The following is a 27,012-nucleotide window of genomic DNA, read 5'->3' as shown; positions in this document are numbered from 1 at the left end:
CTAAGTAACTTGTGATTGAGTGACTTTTCTAGAGTCATATAGCCAGTATTTCAGAGGCAGGATGCTTGCATCTATCTCTTTCCTTAAACCTTTCATAAAAGATTCTCCCAAAATACTGACTGGAAGGAATGGAGAAAGGAAGGAAGAAGAAAAGAAGGAAAGAAAGGAAAAGAACAAAAAAGAAAGAATAAGAAGGAAAGAGAAAAAAATAGGAGACAGCAGAGGGGGAGGGAGAGGGAGACAGATGGACAGACACAGACAGACAGAGAGAGAGACAGGCAGAGGTGGTGAGGGAGACAGAGAGATAAAGGGAGGGGGAAGGAGAGAGAATGAATGTATGCTGCATACAAGCATGTATGTTACAGGCTTATAAAGTGTTGGCATTATTCTAAATGCTGGAAATACAAATATAAAAAGATAATCTCTACCCTCAAGAAGCTTACATTCTAACAGGAAAAGACAATACATATAGGGGAATAATATTAAAATAAGATTATTTTGGTCTAGAATGTCATAGGGATGGAGCCCTATGGAGTTAATTGATAGAGCTTTCACAGAAATGGAAGTGTTGATTTAATTAGTATTTGCAGAGGTGCAAGTGGAAAAAGGATGGGGTAGAGTAAAAGGAAACATGGCTGGAACATGGCTAAAATTAAGAAAACCAGAGAGAAATGTTCTGGGTTTGGGTCTAGGCAGATAAGGAAAATTCTTACCCAGCCTGATTCTAGGGCCCTGCAGTAAATGCAGGAATGCCCAATCAGAGGTAGAAGATGACAAGAGATCCTTTTCAGTTCTCACTCATTATCATAGACACATAATTAATGTGCCAGTTGAGATCCTTTGAACCGCCCACCTTTTATTCTATATGTATACACACAATATATACCTACATATATATGCATATATATTATACCTGAATATGCATACATCTACAGAAAGACACATGCATGCATGCATACACGATGGAATGGACCAGATGATATTTAAAGCTTCCTTCACCTCAAAGCACCTTTTCTTTCTCAATGTCTCCTAAGCAAGATTTGTTAGCTGTGTTAGTCTTGGTAAATTTTATTTGATGGGCCTGATTGGTCAGAGCATGAAAGGTGAAAATGAATAAGGCAGAAGAAGTCTCCCTTGATGCCCTGAATTCCTACTTTAGTATTCTGATAGGAACTGGAAGACACTGGGCAAAACTTGAGACCTCCAGTGATTTTCTCTAGAAATGAGTAAATCAGAATCTTTGTGTGTGTGTGTATGTGTGTATGTGTGTGTGTGCGTGTATGTTGTGTCTTTTCTCTCTCACTTCCTTCTCTCCCTGTCCCTGTCCTCCCTTTCCCATCCCCCTCTCCTATTTACTCTCTCTTTCTCTTTCTCCCTTCTTCCCCCTTCCTTCTCTCTCTCTCTCTCTCTCTCTCTCTCTCTCTCTCTCTCTCTCTCTCTCTCTCTCTGTCTATGTCTCTCTGTGTATATGTCTATACGTCTAAACTTAAGACATTTCAATAAAAGTTATAATAAAAACTGTAAGGAAGTGGCTATTGCTAGATTAATTATAGCAACCACTAGTTACTTTTTGAAAGATTGTAGAGAGATGATACAGGACTGGAGAGAGAGGGGTTAGGATCTGTAAAGGTCAGGAAGCTTGCCATGCATTCCTGACAAAGTTCTAGTACATTTTATTGAGAGATGGTTTTAGAGACTTTAGAAAGAGAAATAGAGAAATCTAAAATCTGGCATGTTCTCATGAAGAGAGCATCTTTCCATTTTGAACTCAGTTCCTGTTTTCAGTTGGGTAATGGGTCCAATGGATCAGCAGACTGCTATAGACCAGCAGTATCACACTCACATAGAAACTGATCTCTGTGGCATCTTGACTTAAAAATAACAAATTATTATATGGTATGGTATCTTTATTTCCTTTATTAAACATTGCCTGATTATTTTTTAATCAGATTTGGTCTGTGGTCTGCACCACAGGGAAGCTTTTAGGCCTTGAATTTGACACCTTTGTGATAGACACAACCTGATTCCATCAGATCAGAACATATCTTGAATAGTGTATCGAATCCTAGCTACCATACTTCAGGAAGGACATAGATGCAAAAAAAAGAAAGACTAATGTATTGAGAAGACTGGAAATTATTTCATATGAGGATGGGTTGATGAAATAGGGGATGTATGGCCTTAAGAAGAGAAGGCTGGTAATATGGGATAGGGAAAGAAGATCATGATAGCTGTCTTCAACTCTTTAATTAGCTGTCATGTGGAAGAATTGTTCTGTTTGGCTATATAGGACAGAACTATATCATTCTTACCTCCTCTCCTCCAGGGGAGGGTCTTCAGAAGACATTCAGTGAATACTTTTGCAGATATTGTAGAAGAGATTCATTTTTGTTTATAGATTGCTTTTAACGCTAAGATCCTCAATTACTATATATACTGAAACTAGTGGTATATTAGGCTTTGAGGTAGATAAGAGGAATTAGTTCTAATTTCTCCTTTGTTGAAGCTTACAGTCTAGTTTGAGACATATGGTATATTCATGAATAACTATGATTAAAAACAAATGGTTAAAAGGAGTGCCAATGAAATACTATGAAAGTAATGAGGTAACAAAGATAATTTCCTTTTGGGGGATTAGAAAATGCTTGCTAGAGGAGGTAGCATTTCAGATGAAGCATGAAGGCTGGGTAGGATTTATTCTCCATCTATCTATCTCTATCCATTATTTGTCATTTGTTTGTATATTTGTGTACATACTTATGGATTAATTTGGTTATTAGGAGTGAGTCTCTCAATTTCATCCAGAAAGAAAGTACGGAAACTTTTCATAACTCTGATCCCACTATAGATTGGCATGGAATCTCTGACCCACTCTGTTTCTGATCTGAGTCAGTTCCTTATACCTTAGACAACTTGATGAAGCTTTAATCCAGAGGGTTAACAATATTAATCCTGAATTAATGCAGACACCTGATTGGCATAGCCTACTGCAACTAAGAATTCCAAAATTCAAAATATCTGCAAGCCAAAGTCTTCAAAGTAGGTGGGACTACAGAACTATGCTATCATATTTGGCAGGATGTTCAGTCATTTTTCAGTCATGTCTGACTTTTTCACAATTCCATTTGGGTACTGGAATGATTTGTCATGTCCTATTCCAGCTCATTTTACAGATGAGGAAACTGAGGCAAACAGGATTCAGTGAATTAATTAAGGTCCCGCAGCTACTAAGTGTTTGAGGCCAGATTTGAACTCAGGAAGATGAGTCTTCCTGACTCCAGAATCAGGATAGGTAGAAAGTAAATAGGTAGTTGCACTTATGAGGAGTACAGGGCATTTCAGCTGTAAGTAAAGATACCCAGAAACATCCTAAGTCTTGTGCAGGGAAAGGTGAATATCCAGGTTCAGGTCTTGCTTTTGTCACATACTGTATGGGTGACTAAGAAATTCTCTAAGACTTGAAATTTCAGACTATTGCATTTGCAGAGGTAACTAACTGGGAGTTCCTTACACCAGGGAAATCACAGATCATATCCAAAATAAGGAGAAAGGATTGTTCTGAATTGTTCAAAATGAACATGTAACCTTACCTAGGTGAGCTGCCTAACTCTAGAATTGGGCCTTTTGAACTTAATTGGTGCACACCATTCTATTTTTAGAGTGTTTCATGTCCTTCCCAGTTTCTTTCATTGTTTGCTTAAGAATTCTGGGAGTGGTTAGTATTATCTCTATTTTATGCTTCAAAAAACTGGAGCAGAGAGCGCCTGAGGACTTGCCTTGTCTGTGATCAAGACCTAAAATAACACTCATTTTGTTTGCTGGTTTATCATTCAGTCTCAAGAAGCTTTGCAGCCACCTTGAACTAGAGATTTGATCTAAATCTTGGCCATGCTTTTACCAGGTTTTATTGAGTATTTAATCATAAAGGGTTTTGTAAGATGCTATCTGGTACTTGTTCGTGAAGCTCACCAGTATTTGTAAGGCTAGGGGCTAGATGGAGAAGAAGTCACTTTTGGGTTAGGGTTAGGAAATGTATACCAAAATGGAAAATAAATAAAAAAGAAAGAGAAAAAAGAATGGTATCAGCGGTTAGGTACACATGGTGTCCATGGTCCAGTATTACTAACTTAAGAGTCATTTTTTTCTCCTTAACTCATATCTCCATCTTAAGAGTTTTACTTTAGGGATATTTCCAAAATAAATTTAGGTATGAGTGAAGTCTAGATTTCTCCACAAAAATCAGTAACAGAGTTCCTAACTTCCACAGAGTTACTTAATAATATAGTATGAGTAGTGGGTATGAGACAGCTTTTATTTAATCCTCGGCAGAAAATGCATGGGATGCAAAGGACTTATGGGTTCTCGTGAACAAATAGTAAGCAAAAAGCACTTTAGACTCTTCCCAAAAGGTAATAATACTTTTTGAGGCTGTTGAACAAACTTTCCCTTTAACCTAAAATATCAGAGCAAATCATGACAATAGTAAAGAGGTAGGTAGCATCTTGTCCCATGAAGTGGCTTCAGTTCTTAGTTTTTGAAGCTATTTAGTTTTTTTTTTTTTTGCTGGTCTCCAAGGAATGTTGTAGAGATTCTCTCTACATCTGGCATCTGAACATTTGAACTTAAGAATGTTGAATCTCTCATAAATGGGAATACCATTCAGGTAACTCCCAAAGCTGTGACTATCAATTCTTGGGATTTCAAATATAATTTGTTTTTTAAAAAAGAAAACAGCCAGGAACTGGATACCCAGGAACTTGTCTTTTAAGCTTATCATGTGCTTCTGAAAATTGCTATTTTGTCTTTCTGGGATGGATAAAGAAACCTCTTTTCCCTTTCTTTGTTATTCTCCAGCTTGTGAGTCCAAAAAAGAAAACATGCCAAAAATCCCCAGAGGCGAGCACAATTTTACAGCTTACATTTATAACCATATGGAAAAGAGTGGCTTTTCTAACAAGAAACAATTTCTCTCCAATACTCAGTGACCAATCATCTTTTCACATAACCAGTACTACCTGATCTCCACATAAGTCCCATTCTTTCCTCTTCAGTTTCCCTTCCTTCCTTCAAGGGCTCATTTTCCTTTGGAACCAATTATTTAGAACCAGAAAGACAAATTTTGAAACTCTACTAACTGTCTTTTGATATGTGCCAAAAATCAAGATCAAAATCCTTAAGTTTTTCCTAGCCTGTAGGCTTTTTTTTTCTTTTATAGTTTAAAAATTGTCCTTTTTTTTTCTGTACACTTGGTGTCATTAAATCTGCAAATGGGATGCTAATCTTTTTTAATGACCTTCACATTGTACAATAATTTCCATTTACTTATTTGCATCAATTTTCCAGTTATTTAAAATTTAGTGTTGATTTGTAAGAAGAACTTGTTAATCAGGAAAATATTCAGGGTTACCATAAACATATGGCTATAATTGCATTTTTCAACTCTCGATTTCAGTATAAAAGAGCCAGCCCCCTTTGTTGGAACTGAAGGCAATTTTGCCTACAGAATGTGATTAATTAGCCATAAGGTGGGGGTGGGGTGACCTTTAATGGAAGGTAAAGGAGAGGTGAAGAACAGGAGAGGACAGAACTGAGAAGGAATAGAAGATATATAGAGGGGCAGAAGTTAAGATGATAGAGGAATAGCAAAAATTTTCAGATAGGAATGGGCAAGAAAGGCAAAGAAAAATGAGAAAGAATGAGAAAAGTGAGAGAATAAAATAAAAGGTCAAGGGAGAAAAATGTACATGAGGAAATTTTAAAAAAAGGTCAGAGAAGAATGGAACACTATGTAATGAAGGATATTTGCGCTGATTAGCACAAGATCCATATAATTTTAGTATGTTGGAAATAGCTATTATTTCCATCAATTTAAATAAACATTTATTATGTTCTCGCTGTGTGCCAGGCACTATTATACAAAGACAAAAGTAAAACAGCTCCTGTTATCAAGGATTTAATATTTTACAATAGGAAATAGCATGTATATGTGTGTATGTATGTATCTATAGATTATATTTTCTATTGTATGTATCTATTTATATATATAGATATAAAATATATAGTTTGTTATATCTATATATCCATGTACATACATATTCATATATATTATATATGCTGTATCTATCCTCATCCATATTCATACATAGGAATATATCTCAAAATCTATAGGAAAAGATACAGATAGTCACAAAATAAGTTCAAGATATGGTGGAAAGGGGAGGTGCATTAACAGTTATAATGGTAAGAAGGGTTTTATTTAGAAGGGGACATTTCAAATGAGTCTTTTGAAGGAAATCAGGAATTCTAAGAGATGGAGGTGAGGGGTAGGAGGAAACAAATTAAAAGCATCGGGGATAGCTACTGGGAACTGTGCATTTAGGGAAAAAGGGAAGATGGATCCTTAGTCCTGAGTCAAATAGGATCTGAGGGTGTGGAGGCCAGAAGGAAATGATGCAGAAGAAAGTAAGAGAATAAGGTCACAATATACCATGAATCTGAAAATAGAGTGACAGAACAGGGAAGACCCATTTTCTGAATGTCAGAAAAGGTATCACAGAGTATAGCAAAAAGACCATCTGATGATAATTTGAAGCATGACTTTGTTGCCTCCTCTCTATATGAGCTAAAAATAGTTATTTAACATTTCAGGAACTCGTTTTCCATAGGAAACTGGATTAATTTATCTCTTTAATAGTGGATGGGTCACTAGTGATACCATCCTAGACTTGAATTTAGATCCTGCCTCTGATTCTGGGCAAATCATTGAAACTTTTATCTGTGAAATAAGTGTATTTGAATTCAGGATCTGTAATGTTTCTTTCAACTCTAAATCTATGGTCCTATGATCATTTCCAGATTTGCATCCCATGATTTAAAACAATGTTAGTCTCTACAGAGTAGGCTGTTGCTCTGTCTACTGATGTTGAATTTTACTTTTCTTTTCCATTGATTGTTACCCTCATCCTGTGATAAAGGCAGTGGTGGACTTGGAAAGCGTTATCTCCTAGGGATGACAAAGTTTGGAAACTGAATAAGGTTTTACAAATTGGAGTCTAATAATAATAATAATTGTATATAATGCTTTAAGGTTTGTGAAGCATTTTTCAAATATTTATCTCAATTGGTCCTTGAACAATCTTGGGAGATTAGTGTCACTAATATCCTCATTTTTTCATTTGAAGAAATTGGCACACAGGTTAAAAAACTTGCTTGGGAATCATATAACTAGTAAAGTAAGTGGCTGAGGTTAAATTTGAATTCAGCTCCTATTAACTCTAGACTCAGCCACCCGGTGGGCTAATGAGAGCAGTGGCAGTAGCCAGAGTGATGAGTTGCAAAGAAGGTTCAGGTCTCACTATTATTAGCTGTCTCCCTCTTAAGATCAAGGCTTACTGACTTGTATTATAACAGCTCTCATGGCAAGGCTTCAGGCACTAAGGATGAAGAGAAAAAAACAAGAGCTTGTGTTATACATTCATCTCGTCTCAAGCCTTATTAGGCACAAGTTTTGGTATAGGACATCTAGTCCTTGGACTTCTGATGAATGGTTAAACATTCTCAACAGCAGGATTCCTTAAGAGGACAGTAGCTCTATTTCTTTTCCCAGTCTTCTATTGACTTTATTATCTTTAAGTGCTGGTGATATTTCTGATATTTTTCTTATTTAATCTTGGGAATTTTATACATTCCCTTTAATAAACACAAAAGACAGGTACTCACTCTGCACAATCATAGTATATGGGGCCCTTGGACATCATCTACTTCAGTCTCCTCATGTAATGGAAGAGAAAACCAGGGTTTCAAGAAGTCAAGTGATCTTCCATGAACTGATGCTAAATGAAATGAGCAGAAGCAGGAGAACCTTACACATGGCAACAGCAAGATTATGTGATGATCAAATGTGATGGGCTTGGCTCTTTTCATCAGTGAGGTGATTCAGGACAGTTCCAATGGACTTGTGATGGAGAGAGCCATTCAAAGAGAGGTCTATTGGGACTGAATGTGGATCACAATATAGTATTTTCATTTTTGTTGTTGTTGTTATTTGCTTGCATTTAGTTTTCTTTTTCATTTTTTTCCCTTTTTGAGCTGATTTTTATTATGCAGCACAATAATTGTGGAAATATATAGAGAAGAATTGAACATGTTTAACATTTATTGGATTACTTGCCATCTAGAAGAGGAGAATGGGGAAAGGGGGGAGAAAAATTTAGAACACAAGGTTTTGCAAGGATGAATATTGAAAATTATCTGTGCATATATTTTGAAAATAAAAAAAAACTTTAATAAAAAAAGGAGTCAAGTGACTTGATCAATGTCACACAAAAGTTATTTCACACACCAGTAGTTGACCTTAGGCAGGCAGGCAAACCAGACAGGCAGACCAGGCAGACAACATGCTTTTATTAATGCAGCTAAGTGACACAGTGATTATAATTCAGTGCTAAAGTCAATAACACCTAAGTTCAAATCTGCTCAGACACTTAATATATGTTTGCCTCATTTTCTTTCACTCTAAAATGGAGATAATAAATATCTACCTCTACTTACCTAGTGTCTGGCACATAGTAAATAAATAAATAAATTTTATTCCCTTCCTCTCCCCTTTATTAAGCACTTATTATGGGTCAGCTTGGGACTTCAGATAGAAGAACAAAGAAAGTCCCTGCTCTTGAGAAATTTATATTTTACTTGGGGAATACTATATATATATGTATTCCCCAAGTGAAATATATATATATATATATACATATATACACACACATACACACACACACACACAAACTCACACACACATACACATACACACACATATGTGTATATATATATATATATATATATATATATATATATATACAGACTGGAGGAAGGAACCAAGATAACTGTTCTAAAGCATAGTGGTAATATCTTGAGAGTGAGAATTACTGCCTAAAGGGGAATGAAATAAAGCTGAGCTGGACTCTCCTTAAAATGGGAGTCTGTGAAGAGATAGATCTCCAATGGGAGAAATGGCTAGCATAGCAAAGGGAAGCAATTGGAGGGATTACCCTAAATTCACCCTTACTGCTTAATGCATAATTCAGAATAGCATCTCAATTCTAGTGAAAATAGAAAGATCATACAGTTTCAATCCCTTCACTTCCTTTTCTTGTCTCTGTCCACTTGACAGTCGCATGCCCTTTATCATCTTATCTTTTTATTGGGAGCTTTTCATTTCCTGAAGACCTGCCATTCAGACTAAAGGGCAGAGATAATATCTAACCCTAGAACTTCAATACTTGAGTCTTTGTGATACCAGAATGTTTCTACCCTATTGAATTACTTCATTTTCTATCTTTGTCCTCTTGGATGTCTCTTCTACTACTTTATGACATTTCTTCCCTCTTGAATGAATGAATGAAAAAACATTTATAAAGGACTTACTAAGTGCGAAGCCATAATTCCTAGAAATACAAATTTAAAAAATTCTGCAAGAGCTTGTATTTTAGTATGTACAAGGGAGTGCTGGTAAGGGGAATATATGTTGGTTGAGAAATCACAGGGATATTGAGCAATTGATTGAAACCTTATTTCCCAAAATGGTTTCAAGCTCTATGATAAAAGCATGGTTTGGGATAGGTAAGTACTGAGATAGTATGGCATGAAGATTGCAGGAGAGTAATAGTATGGTGAGTCTGCATAGGACTAGAAATCATGAGGTCTTACAAATCAGAAATCTGGTGTTTCTTAGGGCAGCAGAGTAGGGCTAAACTAGAATTGCCAGAGTTCAAGAGTGTGGTAGGAAAAATTTTAGAGCTTCATTGAATTCCAATGGTTATTTGAAATACTGAAAACCTAGTATGTAACAGTAGCAGTGGGGAGGGGCAATACAGGGAGAGGGGAATCTAGTATGGCACTAGAAACTATGAATTCTTACAGTTTGGAAGGTTAAACCCCTAGGATAAAGTAGAAGATGAGGAGTTAGTGAAGGAGACAGAGAAGGTGATTGTGACCAAAAGCACATCCAATCTTGTATTTTGGGAGTTTTTCATTTTTTACTCATGAAGGTGGGAAAGTGAGACTCAGAACTAGAATGCTATAATAGTTTTCCATTTCCTTCTCCAGTTCATTTTACAGATAAGGAAACTTTGAGAAACAGGATTAAGTGGATTGTCCAGGGTCACAGAGCTGGTAAGGGTCTGAGACCAGATTTTAATTCAGGAAGATGAATTTCCCCGACTCCAGGCTCTTATTTAAACATAACTGTCTCTGTTCGTGGATTCAGAATCAGGAAGATTAGATTATTCTCTATTATTCAGACCACAAGTGAAGTATTCTTTTTAGTTCTAAATATCATATTTTAGAAAGCACTTTGAAAAATAGGAGTATATTCAGAAAAAAAGTGACCTCTACGATGAGGGCTCTAGATTCTTTCCAGGGATGGACTGAACTAAAGAAGCAGCATTCTATCAGGGAGAGAGAGCTGGCTTCAGATCCGGGAAGACCTCAGTTTGAATGCCCCTCTGACAGATTCTGGCTGGATGACCCTGTGCAAGCCAATTAATTTTTCAATAATCTTGGCAATTCTCTAAGACTCTATAAGTTGTAACAAAAAGTGCCAACATTCATTACTAGAGGTAATATCCTTATCTAAGAAATTCCTCATTTAGGATAATTTCCTCTGACATTTCCCTATGCCATTTAAATCATAGGTCCAGATCCTAATCCCATGGCATGGTTTAGTTCCCTTCAATACTCAGTTACTGTGATTCTTCTCAACTTCCCTGGTCCCTGAATAATGACACAAAACGATGGATTCTGCCATGGGAATTTATAGGTCAGAAACGCACAGGTGAAGAGGTGAGAAATTTTAAAGTAGTAAAAACAATGGTGTAGAGCATGGAGGTCCAGGTGTGAAGGTAAACATAGGGGACATGGATTAGTGATATGGAAGAACAGGGTTGTTAAATGGGTCAAATGTAATAAGAGAAGAGAAAATGTGTGGTGTGCATGGAAGAGATAGAAGGATCAATGTTATTTAATAACAGACATTGGATATAGTGCAGTTTCCAGAGATGTCAAAATTTATGATTTATCTATCTTGTTATTATTAAGTTTAAGTGAAGTGGAGGAGGTCATGAGAGTTGAAAGCGTTGGCAGATATGCAGGGAATGCCAACATAAATGCTAAAGTTCTCAAAATTTTATATTAGGCAGGCAGAAGATGAAATGGCATGAAAAACTTTGAACAAGGCTACTAATATCATTGAAAAGATACAAAATGTAACCTGAAGGTCAGTGAAAGACAATAGCATCTAGATGGCATAGTGCCTAAAACCTAAGACTTGGATTCAGGAAGATCTGAATTCAAATCCTGGTTTAGACATTCAATTGGACAATTGACAATTTTTGCCTCAGTTTCCACATCTATAAAATGGTAATAGTAATAGAACTTATCTCAAAGGACTCTTGTGAGAATCAAATGAGTTAACATATCTAAAATACATGGCAAAACTTGAATCATCATCATCTTCATTATTATCATTAATTTTTTCTTATCTTTTCTACTAATTTATAAGCTTGTTGGGTATTCACAAAATCATAGAACTGTCTGAGATCTTAGCCATCATCTTGTTTAATCTCTTAATTTTACAAGTGAGGAAATTGATATTCAGAGAAAGATTAAATAATTTGCCCAAGTTCATACTACTCATGAATGTGGGAAAGTGAGACTCAGAACTAGAGCTTTTGATTGTTTATCTCATGTTCATTTTACTCCACCATATCTTATTGAATAAAAAGAATAAGTGATCTTTTGAGATATTAAATTATTTTCCTGTGAATTGTTTTCAATTCAACTCAGTAAATATTTATTGAATGACTACTATGTGCAAAATTCCTTAGCAATACCAAGCTGATAAATTTTCATTCCCAGCCTTCAAGAAATGTAAAAATCTCTCTTTGGAATTTAAATGATCTCTGACTCTCGAAAAGCATCTAATGTGACTAAGAATTGTACTTTCCCATATGGAATGCTGCTTACTTAAATGCTTTTCTTTGTCACAAAAGTAGAAAATAGCTATGGTATAAATGTCAGAGGTAATGAAATGCACATTAATATTGGTATAGTTTTTCTTCCCTTCTTAGCCCCAAGGGGCAGGGGATACAGATAGAATGCTGTAAACTTTGTTAGATGTATTTATTATATCTGACTGTGTTTTGCTTAATTGTTTTTCTTTCTTACAAATATGAATTTAATTTGGAGAATAGGAAAAAGGAAGTATCTTCTTTTTGAAAGAAGATTATAATAACAAAAGTTATCAAGGTGTGTGTGTGTGTGTGTGTGTGTGTGTGCGTGCGCGCATATGTCCAACTTCTCACTTAAATTTCTTTGACCTGCTCTGTACTTTAAAGAAAGTGAAATTTTATGTTTCTGGATAAGAACAAACAAGCAAACAAAATTATGAAATAAGGAAAGGAGTCTGAGATGCCTGCTGGAATTTCCAAAGAAAATTAAGGCAAATCCTTATGGGATTAAACAAAGAGTTTTCTTAATGCCATTCTTAGATGGGAGAACCCTTCTGAGTATCCTCATTTCAACACATTGCTCCCTTTTTGAGTTTGATCTTAGTAAATTAGAAATATTGTACAATACTCAATGTCTGCTACAAAACTGCGCATCCATTTTTAAGCATATGGGCTCATAACAAATTCTTTTAAAGAACAGAGTTTTGCCTGATTAAAAGAAGATGGTTTTAAAAAGTAGAAATGAAAAATCCCATCAGATCCCCATCTGAAAGCTAGGTTAACTCTATTTTTAACTGTCAGAACTGTAAGATTAGGAGAAAATACTTCTTCTTAGTAACATTGTTCTCAAGTGAGCCTGTCTTGATGGTGAGGACTTTTCCCCCTTATATTTCAATTTTGAGTGTAAGAATAATGATACAATACTGAAATAAAACAAAACAAAAATGTATAAAGGTAAATGAGAGACATCATATCCATTTATTTTTTCAGAGATTAAAAATAAAAAACTCCATCTATAGTTAATATTATCCATTCATCAACTGTCAGTAGTCATCAACAGTCAGTAGTCAGTAGTCAGTAGTTGAATTTATTTAGGTCCTGTATGACTCTTTTTGCTGTTGATCTTTGTACAATACAGTATTCTTTCCCTAATAACTCATTACTCCATTCCTTTCCTTCCTTAGTAGTCCTGTTTAAATAATTTTTTTTACCTGAAGTCTAGATATTTAAGATGTTAGAACTGGAAGAATAAAAGGATCATGGATTTAGTGGTAGGAGGGAACCTTAGAGGCTCTGTATTCTAACCCTCTTATTTTATGGATAAGGAACTGAGCAAGAGAACCAAGGAAACTTCTAAGGTGATAGCTGCTCAGTAGCAGTGACTCCTTGGCATTTAATATATGAGATGTATTTATTGTTTAATTTTTTTTCTTGGATGTCAGTTTCCTAACTTGAAAAATAGAAAAGTGGGACTAAACGAACAGCCTTTGCCATTAGAAGACCTGAGTTGAAGTTCTTGTTTGGTCACTTAGTCACTTTAAATAAATCACTTAACCTCTCTAAACCTTGGTTTGTTCACCTATAAAATGAGTGATTTGGACTATATAATAATAATAATAACAATAATAATTAGCATTTATATAGCACTTCACGATTTGCAAAGTTTTTTACATCTGTTACCTTCTTTTATCTTCCCATTAATTCTGGGAATCAGGTGCTATTACTATCCCCATTTTATATATAAGGAAACAGAACTTCAGAAGGATTGTATTTTGCTCAGTTTGCTCAATACCTTAGGGAAGGATTTGAATAAATGTCTTCCTAACTCTGTGCCCAACACTAACTACTACATAACCTACCTATTTCATAGGGTCTCTAAAAGAGGTCTCTTCTACTTTTAAATTTATTTTATGATATCTAACTAAGGTCTTTTCTAGTTTTGTGATTCCTTGAAGACCAATGAACCATACACAGTGCAATTCCTTATTTTTTAAGACTATTAGAAATATTGTGTGTGAGAGAGAGAAAGGGAGAGAGAGACCAATAAACAGACAGACAGACAGACACATTGACTAGCCCAGATTTTTTTTTGACACTTGACCTCAAAGTAAGAACAACACAGTCAAAAGAATAAAAGAAATGAGTATTCTTTATTTCCTTTCTCAGAGAGCTATTTTCAAGTCTCCTCTATGTGATTATACCACAGACACTGTCTACATAATTTAATCTTTGCAAGAAGTTAAGTTACAAAGCCCTTTGTGACCTTTTCACAAGCCAACATACATTTGTGTGTACCAAGCACTGTCATTTCTCAATGTGAGTTTGTTTTACAAAGCTTGAAAGCAAAACTCAGTATCTTCATTGTCCAATTTGTTTCTTTTCAATAAACATTTATTGATGTTGATGGTCAGTCACTTGTCATGTTCGACTATTGGATTTATTTAGGTTTCTCTTGGAAAAGATACTGGAGTTGACCATTTCCTGCCCTAGTTCCTTTTGCAAATGAGGGAACTGAGACAGGTTAAGTGACTTGCCCAAGGTCACACGACTGGAGTCTGCAACCAGATTTGGACACAGGAAGATGAGTTTTCCTAACTCTAGTACTCTATCCTAGACCTACCTGTCCAAACATTTATTAAGAACCTACTATGTGCAAGGTATTGCTCTTAGAGCTGGGAATACAAAGGCAAAGTTAAAATAACAAATTTCAATCCAGTCCCTGCTGTCAAGAAACCTGCATTCTCCTGAGTTTGCTATGTGGGTAGGAGTTTGGGAGAGATGCATAATACTACAATTACATAAACAATTAAATACAAGGTAACTTGAAGAGTGATAAAAACTAAAAACTGGGCAGATGGAAAAGGCTTCCCATAGCAGGTGACATGGGCTGAACCTGGAAGCAAATTAGGAGTCCTAAGAAATGTATGTGAAGAGGTAATGTGTTCCTGTCATAGGATGGAAATGTGTGTGTGTGTGTGTGTGTGTGTGTATGTGGGGAAGACTTTGTAAAGCATGGACATAGAGATGGAATACTTAGTTTGTTGATCATTAAGTAGCTCACTTGACAAGAATGTAGAGTCATGTGAAATAAATTTGGATCCATGTTGGATCCAACATGGAAAATCCTTAAGTGCAAGGTGAAGTGTAGTATTTTATTTTATGCTGAAGTCAATGGGGAACCACTGAAAAGTCTAGAGTAGGGGAATGATATGATGAGATTTGTATTCAAAGATTATCTTGGCAGCTTTGTGGAAGATGGATAGGAAAAAGGATAGATTCTAAATAAAGATGTCATTTAAGAGGTGGAATTCTCAGAATAATGATGTAGTATTTTTTAAACATAGTTGAAAGAAATGATAAATTTTGATTAGAGATGAAAGAAAATAAAGATTTTTTTCCTATCCAAGTTTGTAGACCCACTGAAATCTATCCAGGGACCCCAGATTAGGAGTACCTGGTCTAGAAGGATTAGATGAAAGCCTGGAATCGAGCAAAAGCCTTTGAGTAGAGAAAAAGGGATGGATGCAGTAGATAATATACAGAGTTATTAAGATATTGACAACTATTTGGATATAGGAGATAAAGAGAGGGAAGAGTTGGGGATGACTTCAAGTTATAAGCCTGTATATGTGAAAGTATTTGGGTGCCATCAACAAAAATAAGAAAGTGTGCAAATAAGGGCAGGCTAAACAATGGCTTCCATTTTGGACATAATGAGTAGGAGATACTTACAGGACGTTCAGTTGGAGATGCCAGTAATCATTTGGGTATGTGGGTCTAGTGTTCAGGAGAAAGGCTGCATTTATAGAATCAACATGTGGATGTATGGGACAACCTGCCATCTAGGGGAGGAGGTGGAGGGAAGGAAGGGAAAAGTTGGAACAGAAGTTTTTGCAAGGGTCAATGTTGAAAAATTACCCATGTAATATGTTTTGTCAATAAAAAGCCATAATAAAAAAAGAAAGCGTTCTGCAGTTCTGTTCATATAGTTCCTGACTTTGTCTTGACAGGTATGCTCCCAAATATTTTGTATTATCTAGTTGTTTTGAATGGAATTTCTCTTTGTTTCACTTGCTGCTGGACTTTGTTGGTGGTGTTAAAAATGCTGATAATTTGAAAAAGAAAGAATCAACATATGGAAATTGGAGAGATCATCCTCAGTGTCTGCTATTTGAAAATGGAACGGATGTTGCTAGCTTTTGGAGATCAGATATGGACAATCTCTTTTCTTCTTGATCTTTAGGGTGGGCTCCAACCAGTAGAAAGAATCCACATTTTGAATCAGGCAGCTTATAATAGTGTTTGAGAGGGAGGTTGTATAAGATTTAGAATCAGTCCATAGGTACTATTTTTGATTATCCTCAAAGGGTCATTATAGTATTGTTTTATGGGCATGGAGCAGCAATATCTCAGGAAACGAGTGTGTGTGAACATTTAATAAAAGAAGGGACTGCATTGTTTCTATGTCTTTATTCCTGGCACATACAAACTTGGATATAACAGGTTCTTAAAATATTGTTTTAAAGTGGATTGTTGAATTGTTGTTATGAAAGGGAAGAATATAAGAGAAGGACATGGAAAATTGTAAAAGAGAAAAAGAGAACAGACATAAAAGGACAATAAGAAAAAGGATAGAAAATTTATTTGTTCATGATGGCCATTAAATAATAATAGCTGACATTTATATAGTGTTTTGGAGGTTGTAAAGCACTTTACATTCATTATCTCCTTTAGGCCTCACAACAACCCTCTGAATTAAGTACTTCATTATTACCACTAATTTGTAGAAGAGGAAATTAAGGTTCAGAAAGGTTCTAACTTGCCATGCTCAGAACTAGTGTCAGAGGTGGCATTTGAATCCAGAATACCAGTCTTGAAGTCAGCAAGATTTGATTTCAAATCCGGCTTTAGACACTTACCTACTAGCTGTACTGCCCTGAACAGTTTCAGTTTCCTCTTCTATAAAATGTTGCTAATAATAGCATTTACATCACAGAGCTGTTGTAAGGATCAAATGAGATAATACATAGAAGACATATTACATACTCTGAGTTTATGTAATTGTTAGCTATATGACAAAAGATAAAATAATATAAATGTTAGCTACATGATATAATAATAATATTTCTATTATACTGTTGAATATAGATGAAATACTCCTTGTTACAACCTAGAGAAGGGTTGGGAATATAATACACATATAAATATATAGCACATATGTAAATATGTAATACTATATAATATGATGAACTAAGTTCATATACATAAAAAGTATGTATAAAATATGTTTATATATATGTGTATATCTATATAGTTTTCTCTATATATACTTATATCTATATATCTGTGTATATCTATATGTCTATATAGTGATTTAAACTGTCTGTAGAGTAGGGATTATCAGTGTAAGAAATCTTTCTCTTACATATTCTGGGCTTAATTCTCCACTATTCTTCAGTCATTCCACATTCCAGCCCAAAGGGATTACTTGATAGTCCCTGAGATGGATATTTCATCTCCTCCTTTCATGATTTTACACAAACTTCTGTTATGTCTGTAATATATATATATATATATATATATATATATATGTATACCCTCTTCACCATTAGCTCTGAAAGCCTCTAGCTCGGGTCATGTAATACTTCTTTTGCAAAGCCTTTCCTGATAATTATTAATGCTTTCTTCTCCATTTAAAATGTCATGAAGATGGTATCTGTTTAAATGATGAATCCCACCAATAGAATTCAAGGTATTTGACAACAAAGACTACATTTCATTTTGCTTTTATATCTCTAGTATCTAGAACAGTTCCTTATACGTAATATATATTTAAAGGCTTGGATTAGATTATAGCAAATTTAGAATCTTTAGATAAATAAATATATATATCTATTCTTCAATTTGCCTCTGTGTGTGTACATGGTCATATATGTGTGCATGTGTATTATAAATATTTACATTTATAGGGGCAGCTAGGGTCTCAGTGGATAGAATACCAGACCCAGAGGTAGGAAAACTGAACTTATTGAGGTCTGTGTAGCTTCACATACTTATTGTGTGACCCTGGACAAGTCACTTAAACCTGCTTACCTTAGTTTCCACATCTGCAAAATGAGCTGGAAAAGGAAATAGCAGAACACTGCTATTTGGGCAGAACTTTGCCCAAAAAATCCCAAATGGGGATTCAAAGTGTTGGATGTTACTAAAAAATAACTCAAACAACAACAAAAATGTATGTGTATGCATCTAATTGTGTATATGTATTACATGTATATATGTATACTTGTGTATATGTATTTGTATATATCAATAGAAATTCTTTTAGATAACTATTGAATTGAAGAACATGACATAAGCCTTTATGAAGCTTTGGTAGGAGGCCACATATAGATCCGTCCACTTGTTTGTTTATAAAAATGAAATGTCTGAACTAGATTATCTTTTAAGTTCTCTTTCAATTGTCAATTGCATACATATGTATAAATATGAAATTCACAATATACATTTGGAACATATTGCTCATATTGGACTATACATCTAAGTGTGAAGGGCTACGTGCTTAGTAGGAATTATGTACAATCACATCTGCTATCTTTGCAAATATAGAGATAAAGGCATATGAGATTATGCCTATTTTTGTGTTCATGTGTCAAATTAGATACTATCTATAAAATTCTTAGTACATTGCCTGGCACACAAAAGGCACTATATAAATGCTTATTTCCACCCCTTTACCCTACATCTTCCAACTTCTTTCCTTTCTACATCCCTAATTCAAGAATAATTGTGGTACAATTAGAATCATCCAATGACCAGATTGGGGGGGGGGGGCTTTAGGAATGGGGAGAGAATACAGACGATGCTAGCAAAATGTGGTTTTAAGAATTGGGAGATTTTATCCTAAGATGGATAGATAAGAAAGAGAGGCACTCACATTTTTGCTGAAGACTGAGATTAGATTGTTTAAATTTTCTACTTTGTTCAGATTTACCTCCATCAGAACTTATTTTTACAGTCTGTGATACATGATGATAACGTTAGAGAGACTGCCATAGAAAGGGACCAATCTAAATATTAAAAGTCAAACTAATTTTAGAATCATTGTTCACTCAACTATAGCCTCATCAGATACTTTGGCTGAAGACTGACAATATCTTCAGTTACAAATGGGTTTTGAAAAGATAAATATTGAATTTGATTAAAAGGTTATTTTGTGCATAGCACAAATTTTGCAGCTAGATGTCCCAGTGACTAGAGCACTGAGCTTGGAATCAGGAAGACTCATTTTTCTGAGTGCAAATCTGGCTTCAGGACACTAGCTATATGACCCTGGGCAAGTCACTTAACCCTTTTTGCCTCAGTTTCCTCATCTGTAAATTGAGCTGGAGAAGTAAATGGCAAACCATTTAGTAGTAGTTTGCTATTAAAGAAAACCTTTAATGGAGTTACAAAGAATTGGGCCATTTAAAACAACTCAACACCACCAACAATACAAATTTCAGCATCACCAGCAAACATTGAGTCTCGTGTGTATGAATAGATTCTACTCTCAAGAAGCTTAAGTGTAAGTTACCATTAATCATCTATTTTCTTAACTTTAGTTCATAATTTTCAAAACAATTTGCTGCTTGATCAACTTATTTTCTTCTAAACTAAATTCTTAGTTATTTTGTGTATAGCTATAATGGCCCAAGTCCAAACTCTAATAAATTTCAGTTTTGTTTAAACTTTGGGAGAAGAGATTTGGCAAGTTGTTACCCTGGTGATGGCCTAGTGTTCTCCATTGATTTTTAAAGATAGCCAGAATTTGTATTTAAGCCATAATACAGAAATAGAATTTGATTCCCTCTTTTAAAATATTATTTTATTTAAATTATTATTATTATTACTTTAATCTGCCCAGCTGTCTTATATCTGTCTATATATATAGAGAGATATATAGACACACACACACACACACACACACACACACACACACACTACAGATAGTATGGACATGATGAATATAAAAATCTGATATGAACTTGCAAAATTCCCAACTGTTAGAAAAAGATTCTGAAAGTACAGTTTAGAGCAGGTGACAGCCATACTTAAATAATTAAGTTCAGTTTTATGGATCTGTGAACTTGAAATATGCAAAAATTTTGAGAGAGAAAAGGGGAACTCAAATGATTATGGAAATATAGGTAATGATAAAGAAAAAGAGAAGGACCATAATTGTTACTTCTGTATCTGTTTAGATCTAGCAATAATGGGGGTGGGAGTAGGGTGGAGCAGTTAGTTGTAAATATAGAAAATACATTCAGACCAGAACAATGTTTTAGTGAAGAAGGGAAACAAGTTTACTGTAGATCTGTTAATTCCTTTTTACTCAATATGTGAAAACTTCACCTAGAGCAGAGAATTTTTAACGTGTTTATGAGACAAGCCTTTTTGCTGGTCTAGTGAATGAAGCCTGTGAACTCTTACTCAGAACAATATTTTAAAATATATAAATTAAAATATCTAGGATTACAAAAGAAACCAAGTATATTGAAACAGAACCATAAAAATATTTTTTGTAAAAAAAGTTCTTGAACACCTAAATTAAGAACTTCAGACCTAGGAGAAACACAAAGAAGAGGTGGGTGAATAAATGCAATCTTTTTTCTAACTTCAATGTACAAAACTGGGACTTGAAATACTATAGAACTGAAATTCTTAAGTTAAAATCCACCAGCCTTAGAATCTGTGAGGAAATTCCTGGGGATTCATGAAATTGGTTGAGAAAAAAAGAATGTCTTATTTTCACTAATTTAGCATTTACTTTATTTTAAGTGTAGCTTTTATTATTATTTTTTTTAATTCTCTGAAAAGAACTCAAAATAGGTTTCACCAGAGAGCCAAAGGAGTTGTTGACATAGTTAAGAACTGCTGCTTTAGATTAGGCCACAGTAACTTAATCAGCTTGTTTGGATTTGCACAGACTTCCATTTCAGGTTAAGTTGCTTCTAAGGTAATTGTGACTCTCCTAGACAGTTTTGTAGCAGTGAACTAAATAGAAACTGGTATTGTTCATTCATCTGAGAGCAAGCAAATAAAGTGCTATGAATCTTAGATAGTCATCAAGGGCTAGCAGAGAGAATAACACAGACATATAAAATATGCTAAGGAAATGACTTCTCATCTAAATTTTCTGATTTACATATAGTCTCAAAGGTTTTTTTTTCAATTAAAGATGATTTTATTTGTGTGAGTGTGTGTGTGTGTGTGTGTGTGTGTGTGTGTGTGTGTGTGTATCAGTTCTTAGGATCACACTTGAAAAATGGAATAAAATAAATTGGGAAAATAGACTTTGAAACCTTCCATCTAAATATGTAAGCCTGCCTGTATGTGGATAGGCCTCCAGATGGTGCTCTTACCCCACATATACAAAGCTGGGCCCTTGTTATTATCCATCTCTCAGTCAGGTTCATGTAGGGCTTTCAGTTTTTCAAATTATTTTCAGTTTCTGCAGATGTGTTCTTTTGAATGGTTCCAATAAATTTTTATAGCCACTATTTGAAAAATAGTAGGATTATTGTGATTTGTGCTTTCCAGCCAAGAACATTTCTTTATGACCAGGACACCTCTGGAGAGTTAGATCTTCACATTAGCTTCTTAGTCTCTCCTCTTCCAGCCTTGTCCTTTTTCCTTCCAAACACTAACACTGAGCTTCAGATATTGGACTATCACGGGGGCTTCTCAAAGTAGTTTTTAGACAGTTCCCTGATTTCTGACTAAATTTCTTGCAATTTAAGGTATTCAACCTCCCAGTCTTTCATTTCATTTAATTCTAAAAAAAATGCATAGTCCTTATTGGGGGGTAGATCTTGTCTTTGAGAAATGATGTGATTTGTTGTTGAGAGGAATAAAAGACAGTGATATCTTTAAATTTCTGTTACCATTAAAAAAAGATGAGCTCATAAACTAATGCAACTTAATCCTATAGAGAGTTTATAGAAATAAATGCAAATTGGTCATTGCTAGTTTCTGTCCATTTTAATGGATTTTAGGGGTGGGCAGGATTTGGAATTTTGTGATATAGCAAAGAAGAAGCCAGGACAGAAATGCCTAAAATGTCTTTTTTCTACAATGTTCTCAAGAATTTTTCTTCAGAATGGACTTTTTTACTAACCATTATACTTTTCTTGTCCTTTTTTCTCCCCTTTATCTGACTAGGCATTTGTAAGTAAACTTGATGAATTCATTCAGTGGCTAAATGAAGCCATGGAAACAACAGAAAACTGGACTCCTCCTAAAGCAGAGACGGATGGCCTTAAACTCTACCTGGAGACACACTTGGTAGGACAAAATTATGCCACAGTTAATATGAGTGATAGAAATATTTTGATGTTTGGCTTTTTTTTTCTCACTGAGGGATGGGATAGGGGTAGAACAACATGGGAGTATGGCTTTGTGTTAATAAAAGCAAACTCTAATGGTATAAACTTAAACCACAAAACAGAAAATTTTCTGGTTATTTTAAGGCACTGCCAAGAAAATGAAATATTCCCTATTTCTAGCTCTGATGTCAAAGCTTCTTTTCCAGAGATGGAATTATAAAGGCACAGAGCCTTGTAATACCACAAAGTATCACTCGAAAATATATAGAAATCTTGCTACATAAAGCCAGAATAAAAGGTTTTTTTTCTCCTTTTCTTTTTGGGAGAATTTTTTTTTTAAAGGTAATTCCAGTGACCATTCCAACTAAGCCTTCTAGAATCCTTGTAAAATTAATGAACCTCTCATTATCAAGAGGGTATGCTTTATCTGTTTTACAGTGAATTATTTTAATAAAATATTTAAAATGATGATCTCAATCATTTTTGCAGCTATATAGGTTTTTTAGCATATAATTAATACAACTGTCATTATACTTGTCCCTGTCCCTGTGCAAAAGCAAAACCATTGAGGAGAAGTAGAAAACACTTGGATGAATATGCTGCTGAATATGTTAGAAGCAAGAATTATAGACTGAGGGACATTTGATGAACCTCATGAGGTTTTTTCTGAATGCTTCAAATGGCCGATATCAATTATGAAGGGGTGGAAACCAAGTCCTGGAGCTGTGATAAAGCATGAAGACAAACCGCGTTGTCGTAGGAAATGAAAATTCAAGCTTTAAGGCTCTCATCTTTATTCCCTTCACTGAAAGCATAAAATTGACAAAGGCTGTGAACATGAATCCATGGCTACCCAACTGTGGGGCAGTTCCCTTCCCCCCTTCACATACTCAGAATTTGGATTAAGTTTCATTCTGTAGGCATTCTAAATGAATGAGAGATGAGCAGAGTGCAAAGGATTGGGCTTTAGAACTTGCAAAAGAGATCCTATATTTCTTGCATTGTGTTTGATGTCACCGCAAGATCTGACTCACAATCATACCACTCTATGACAAATAGTTTTGTGGGTGTTGGGACTTCACAAAACCGTGTGATTCCATAAGCAGTTGTACAGCATTTCTTTTCAAAGACTTGCATGAATGATGCTTAAGTATACCAGTGACCCTATCTATACCTTTTCCTGTATGTGGGTTTTCAAAATCTCTTGCATTGTCAATTCCCTACTCAAATAGAGGTTCAATTCCACCCACCCCCCATTTATAAAAGGGGGTGTACATTTTGTAATAGCAAGATAAAGATATTCAGTGCTTTGTGATGTAAATTGTATTAATTAGAATGTCAACTTTTCTCTGGTATTGTTCTGACAGAGATTCTAATCTGTGTTTAAACAGGAGTATATGAACTTTATTTCACATTAAGCACACTGTCTTGATTTCTTTAGATTTAATATTTTATGGCAAACACATTGAGTTGTTGAGGTCCCAGAGGGCACAGGGGCATAAAGAGGCTTTTAACTTAAGGAAATTTATTGAAAGCCAAGGCAGGATAGTGATGAATAAAGGTCTCCCTCCTCTTTGGGGTTTGAGTGACTCAGACCACTTTGTAACCAATGCATGCTCCATCCTCAAAGTCATTGTGACAGCACTCCTTACTGTTCCTTGTGGTGACCTCTGCCCAACACTGGCCTTCTAAATTGCAGGGCTCAGGTTAAAGGAACTGCTCTCTCAATGCTTAGCATTCATTGCTCCCTGGCCCTGCTCTTGCCCTCCCTGTGCCTCTCTCCCTATACTTCTGCTTGTTCTGAAGTAATATTCAAGAATCCTTACTCATGCATAAAACTATGATTATTTCAAAGATTGAAAGAATCCTTGAAGAAGAATCTATATTTCACATAGCTACTATTGCTTAACTATTGGTAGAAAGAAAAGAGGGGGAAAAAAGGAGAGGGGGAAAAAAGGAGAGAGGGAAAAAGAAGGGGGGAAGGGAAGAGAGGGAGGGAAGAAAAGGAAGGAAAGATGGAGTGAGGGAAGGAGGGCTTAGCTTTTTGAAAGCGTGCCATCTTAAGTTTTTTTTTTTTTCTTTACATTAATAAGTCTTAAAGTTGAGTTCAATGAGGGGTGTATTTGAAGCCAAAGGATCTGGTTTCAAATCCAAAGTCCACTCTTTCATCCTTGACAATTCAATGGGGGTATTGGAATAAGTGAATAATCTCTGAGAATGTTCCAAGCTCCAACTTCTATGATCCTAAGATTCCCAGTTACTAGAGAATGATAGTTTTCTGCCAGTTTTCTGAATTACTTTGATTTAAAAAGAGATATATTGGAGATTTTTGTAAATAATCAGAAGACATTTTATCTCTAGACATATCTCTTCATGTTATTTCACATAAACTCTTGGTTTGTGGGGAGGAAGGCTGGTTCTTAGTCTATTTTCTCTGGCATTATTTAATTGGGTCTAAGAGAGCAGGCTTCATTCCCCCAGCTTTCTAGAGGTAAATCTAAAAGGAAACAGGGTTTTCTTTAACTTCTTGGCTTGAGCTTCCATTCTAGTGTTTTCTACCGAATAGCAATCACCAGTTACAATTGGTTTGGCTCCTATAGAATCAATTTACTCAAGGAATAGTGCCCCAGTATCAATTTAACCAATTAAAACTAGCTAACTTTTATAAAGGAATATCTACTGAAAGGATATTACAAAAGCCCAGTACAAAATGTTTGCCTCACCTAGGACACTTTTCTTCTTATATCACTTCAGTCCTTGGAGAGGATAGATTCAAACTTAAAACAGTTGCTACAAAATCATTATTGTATTACTCTTGGGGCAGCTAGGTGGTTCAGTGAATAGAGGCTAGGACTGGAGTCAGGAAGACTCATCATCATTTGAATTCAAATCCTGTCTCAGACACTTATTAGTAAGTAAATCCCTTTTGCCTCAGTTTCTCCATCTATAAAATGATAAGAAGAAAGAAATGACAGACCTCTTCAGTATCCTTGCCAAGAAAACCCCAAATAGGGTCACAAAGTGTCAGATATGACTGAAAAGATTGAACAGCAATAAAAATTCATTCCATCAAGTTCATTTCCAAATATGACGTATGTACTAGACAGCAAAACTCCTCTTGCTGTAGGTCTCAGAGTCACCTGGCTCAATTGCCTGAAAAGCCTCATATGAATTACTATTCCTGAATCTTTAGAAACTTGCCCTACTTGCCTTTTGAAGCTCATAAAATTGTTGCTATTTCTAATACCCCTTTGACTAAGAACAGGGAAGAATAAACAAGTAGAAATAGAAGCAACAGCAGAGTTATGCACTCATGAGCTATTCCCATCTTCCCTTTTTCCACAAAACAAAACATAAAACAAAAACCTCTCTCAGGCATTCAGCATTTCATCTTCCTCACTCCAACTTGACCAATCAAAAGGCCTTTTCTTTTCTGCATAGTAAATGGACCAAAAACATTAGAATGCAAATTCCCATTATAAAGTGAGTTCCTTGACGTCAGGACCATATTTTTTACCTTTATTTCCCTAACATAGCTCCAGGCACATAGTAAGCATTTAGTAAATCTTGCTGATTGATTGAAAAAATTATAGAATACTATTTTGCATATCATTATAAACTTTCAGAAGCAAGTTTACCAAACATGTATGTTCCTAGAACTTGGTCCCTCATTTCCATTTAATTCAAAATTCATTTCTGAAATCATAAGTGAATAAAAGCATCATTCTTTAAACCAAAAATTTGCATTCTAGTATGGTATTTACAACTAAATTGGTGTGGAAATGCATATATATATATATATGTATTTGTATAAATATGTTAATTTATATATCCTTGATAAACAAATATATATACATATAAATATCTTCATATGTATGTATTTTATAACTAAATGAATTTATATGTCGATGGATATATAAATATATATATATATATATTAATATCCTCTATATATATGATACATAGAGCTATGTACATATACATACATATGTGTTTTGTGTGTATGTATATTCACTCATGGACATGCTGGTAAATTAGAAAACAAACCAGTGCAAATCATCTAAAAATTATTTACCCTTTTGTTAAGTAGTTCTTAGATAGTAAAACAGAATCACCCTGTAGCCTGCATTTGCTTTGCATATGTATTGCCCTAGTTAATTTCATCTGGAAGCAGACTGAAAAATTACAGTGCATACAAATGAGTTTGACCAGTATGGTGAAGGGACCTAAAGTCATTCATTCATTCAAAAACAATTTATAACTGGACTTTCTTTATATAAAACATTATGAGGAGATAAAAAAATAATTAAAACATGGTTCCTGCCCTCATGCAGCTCATAAGTCATAGAAGGGTTGATTGAAGAAAACTGGAATGAAAAGGGAAAAAAGACTTTGGGGAGATGATATAACAATTGTCTTCAAATATTTGCAAGGTGATTACATGGAAGAAGGATTAAATATGTTCTCAGTAACTCTATAGAGAGGAGAACTGAGACCAATATGTATGAGTTACGGAGAGATGGATTTTGACTCAATAAAAGAAATAAGTCCCTAATGATTAGAGTTGTCCAAAAATGGAATCGGTTACCTCACGAGTAATGAGTTTTTATGAAGTAACCAATTCCATGGGAGGTATTCAG

The 27,012-nt window shown here is 35.0% G+C and overlaps 1 protein-coding gene across 4 annotated transcripts in view; it reads left to right on the top strand.

Annotated features, from left to right (window-relative positions):
• Positions 1-27,012, top strand: part of AKAP6 (A-kinase anchoring protein 6) — a 560,862-nt gene that overhangs the window by 230,838 nt on the left and 303,012 nt on the right. For all 4 annotated transcript variants that reach the window (XM_031952248.1, XM_031952249.1, XM_031952250.1 and 1 more), the window contains exon 5: positions 22,209-22,331. In XM_031952248.1, coding sequence (XP_031808108.1) covers positions 22,209-22,331 — 123 coding nt within the window. The remainder of the gene's footprint in view (positions 1-22,208; positions 22,332-27,012) is intronic.

Source organism: Sarcophilus harrisii, chromosome 2 (assembly GCF_902635505.1).
Source record: "Sarcophilus harrisii chromosome 2, mSarHar1.11, whole genome shotgun sequence".
Lineage (NCBI taxonomy): Eukaryota > Metazoa > Chordata > Mammalia > Dasyuromorphia > Dasyuridae > Sarcophilus > Sarcophilus harrisii.
This window is presented reverse-complemented; position numbering and strand designations above follow the sequence as displayed.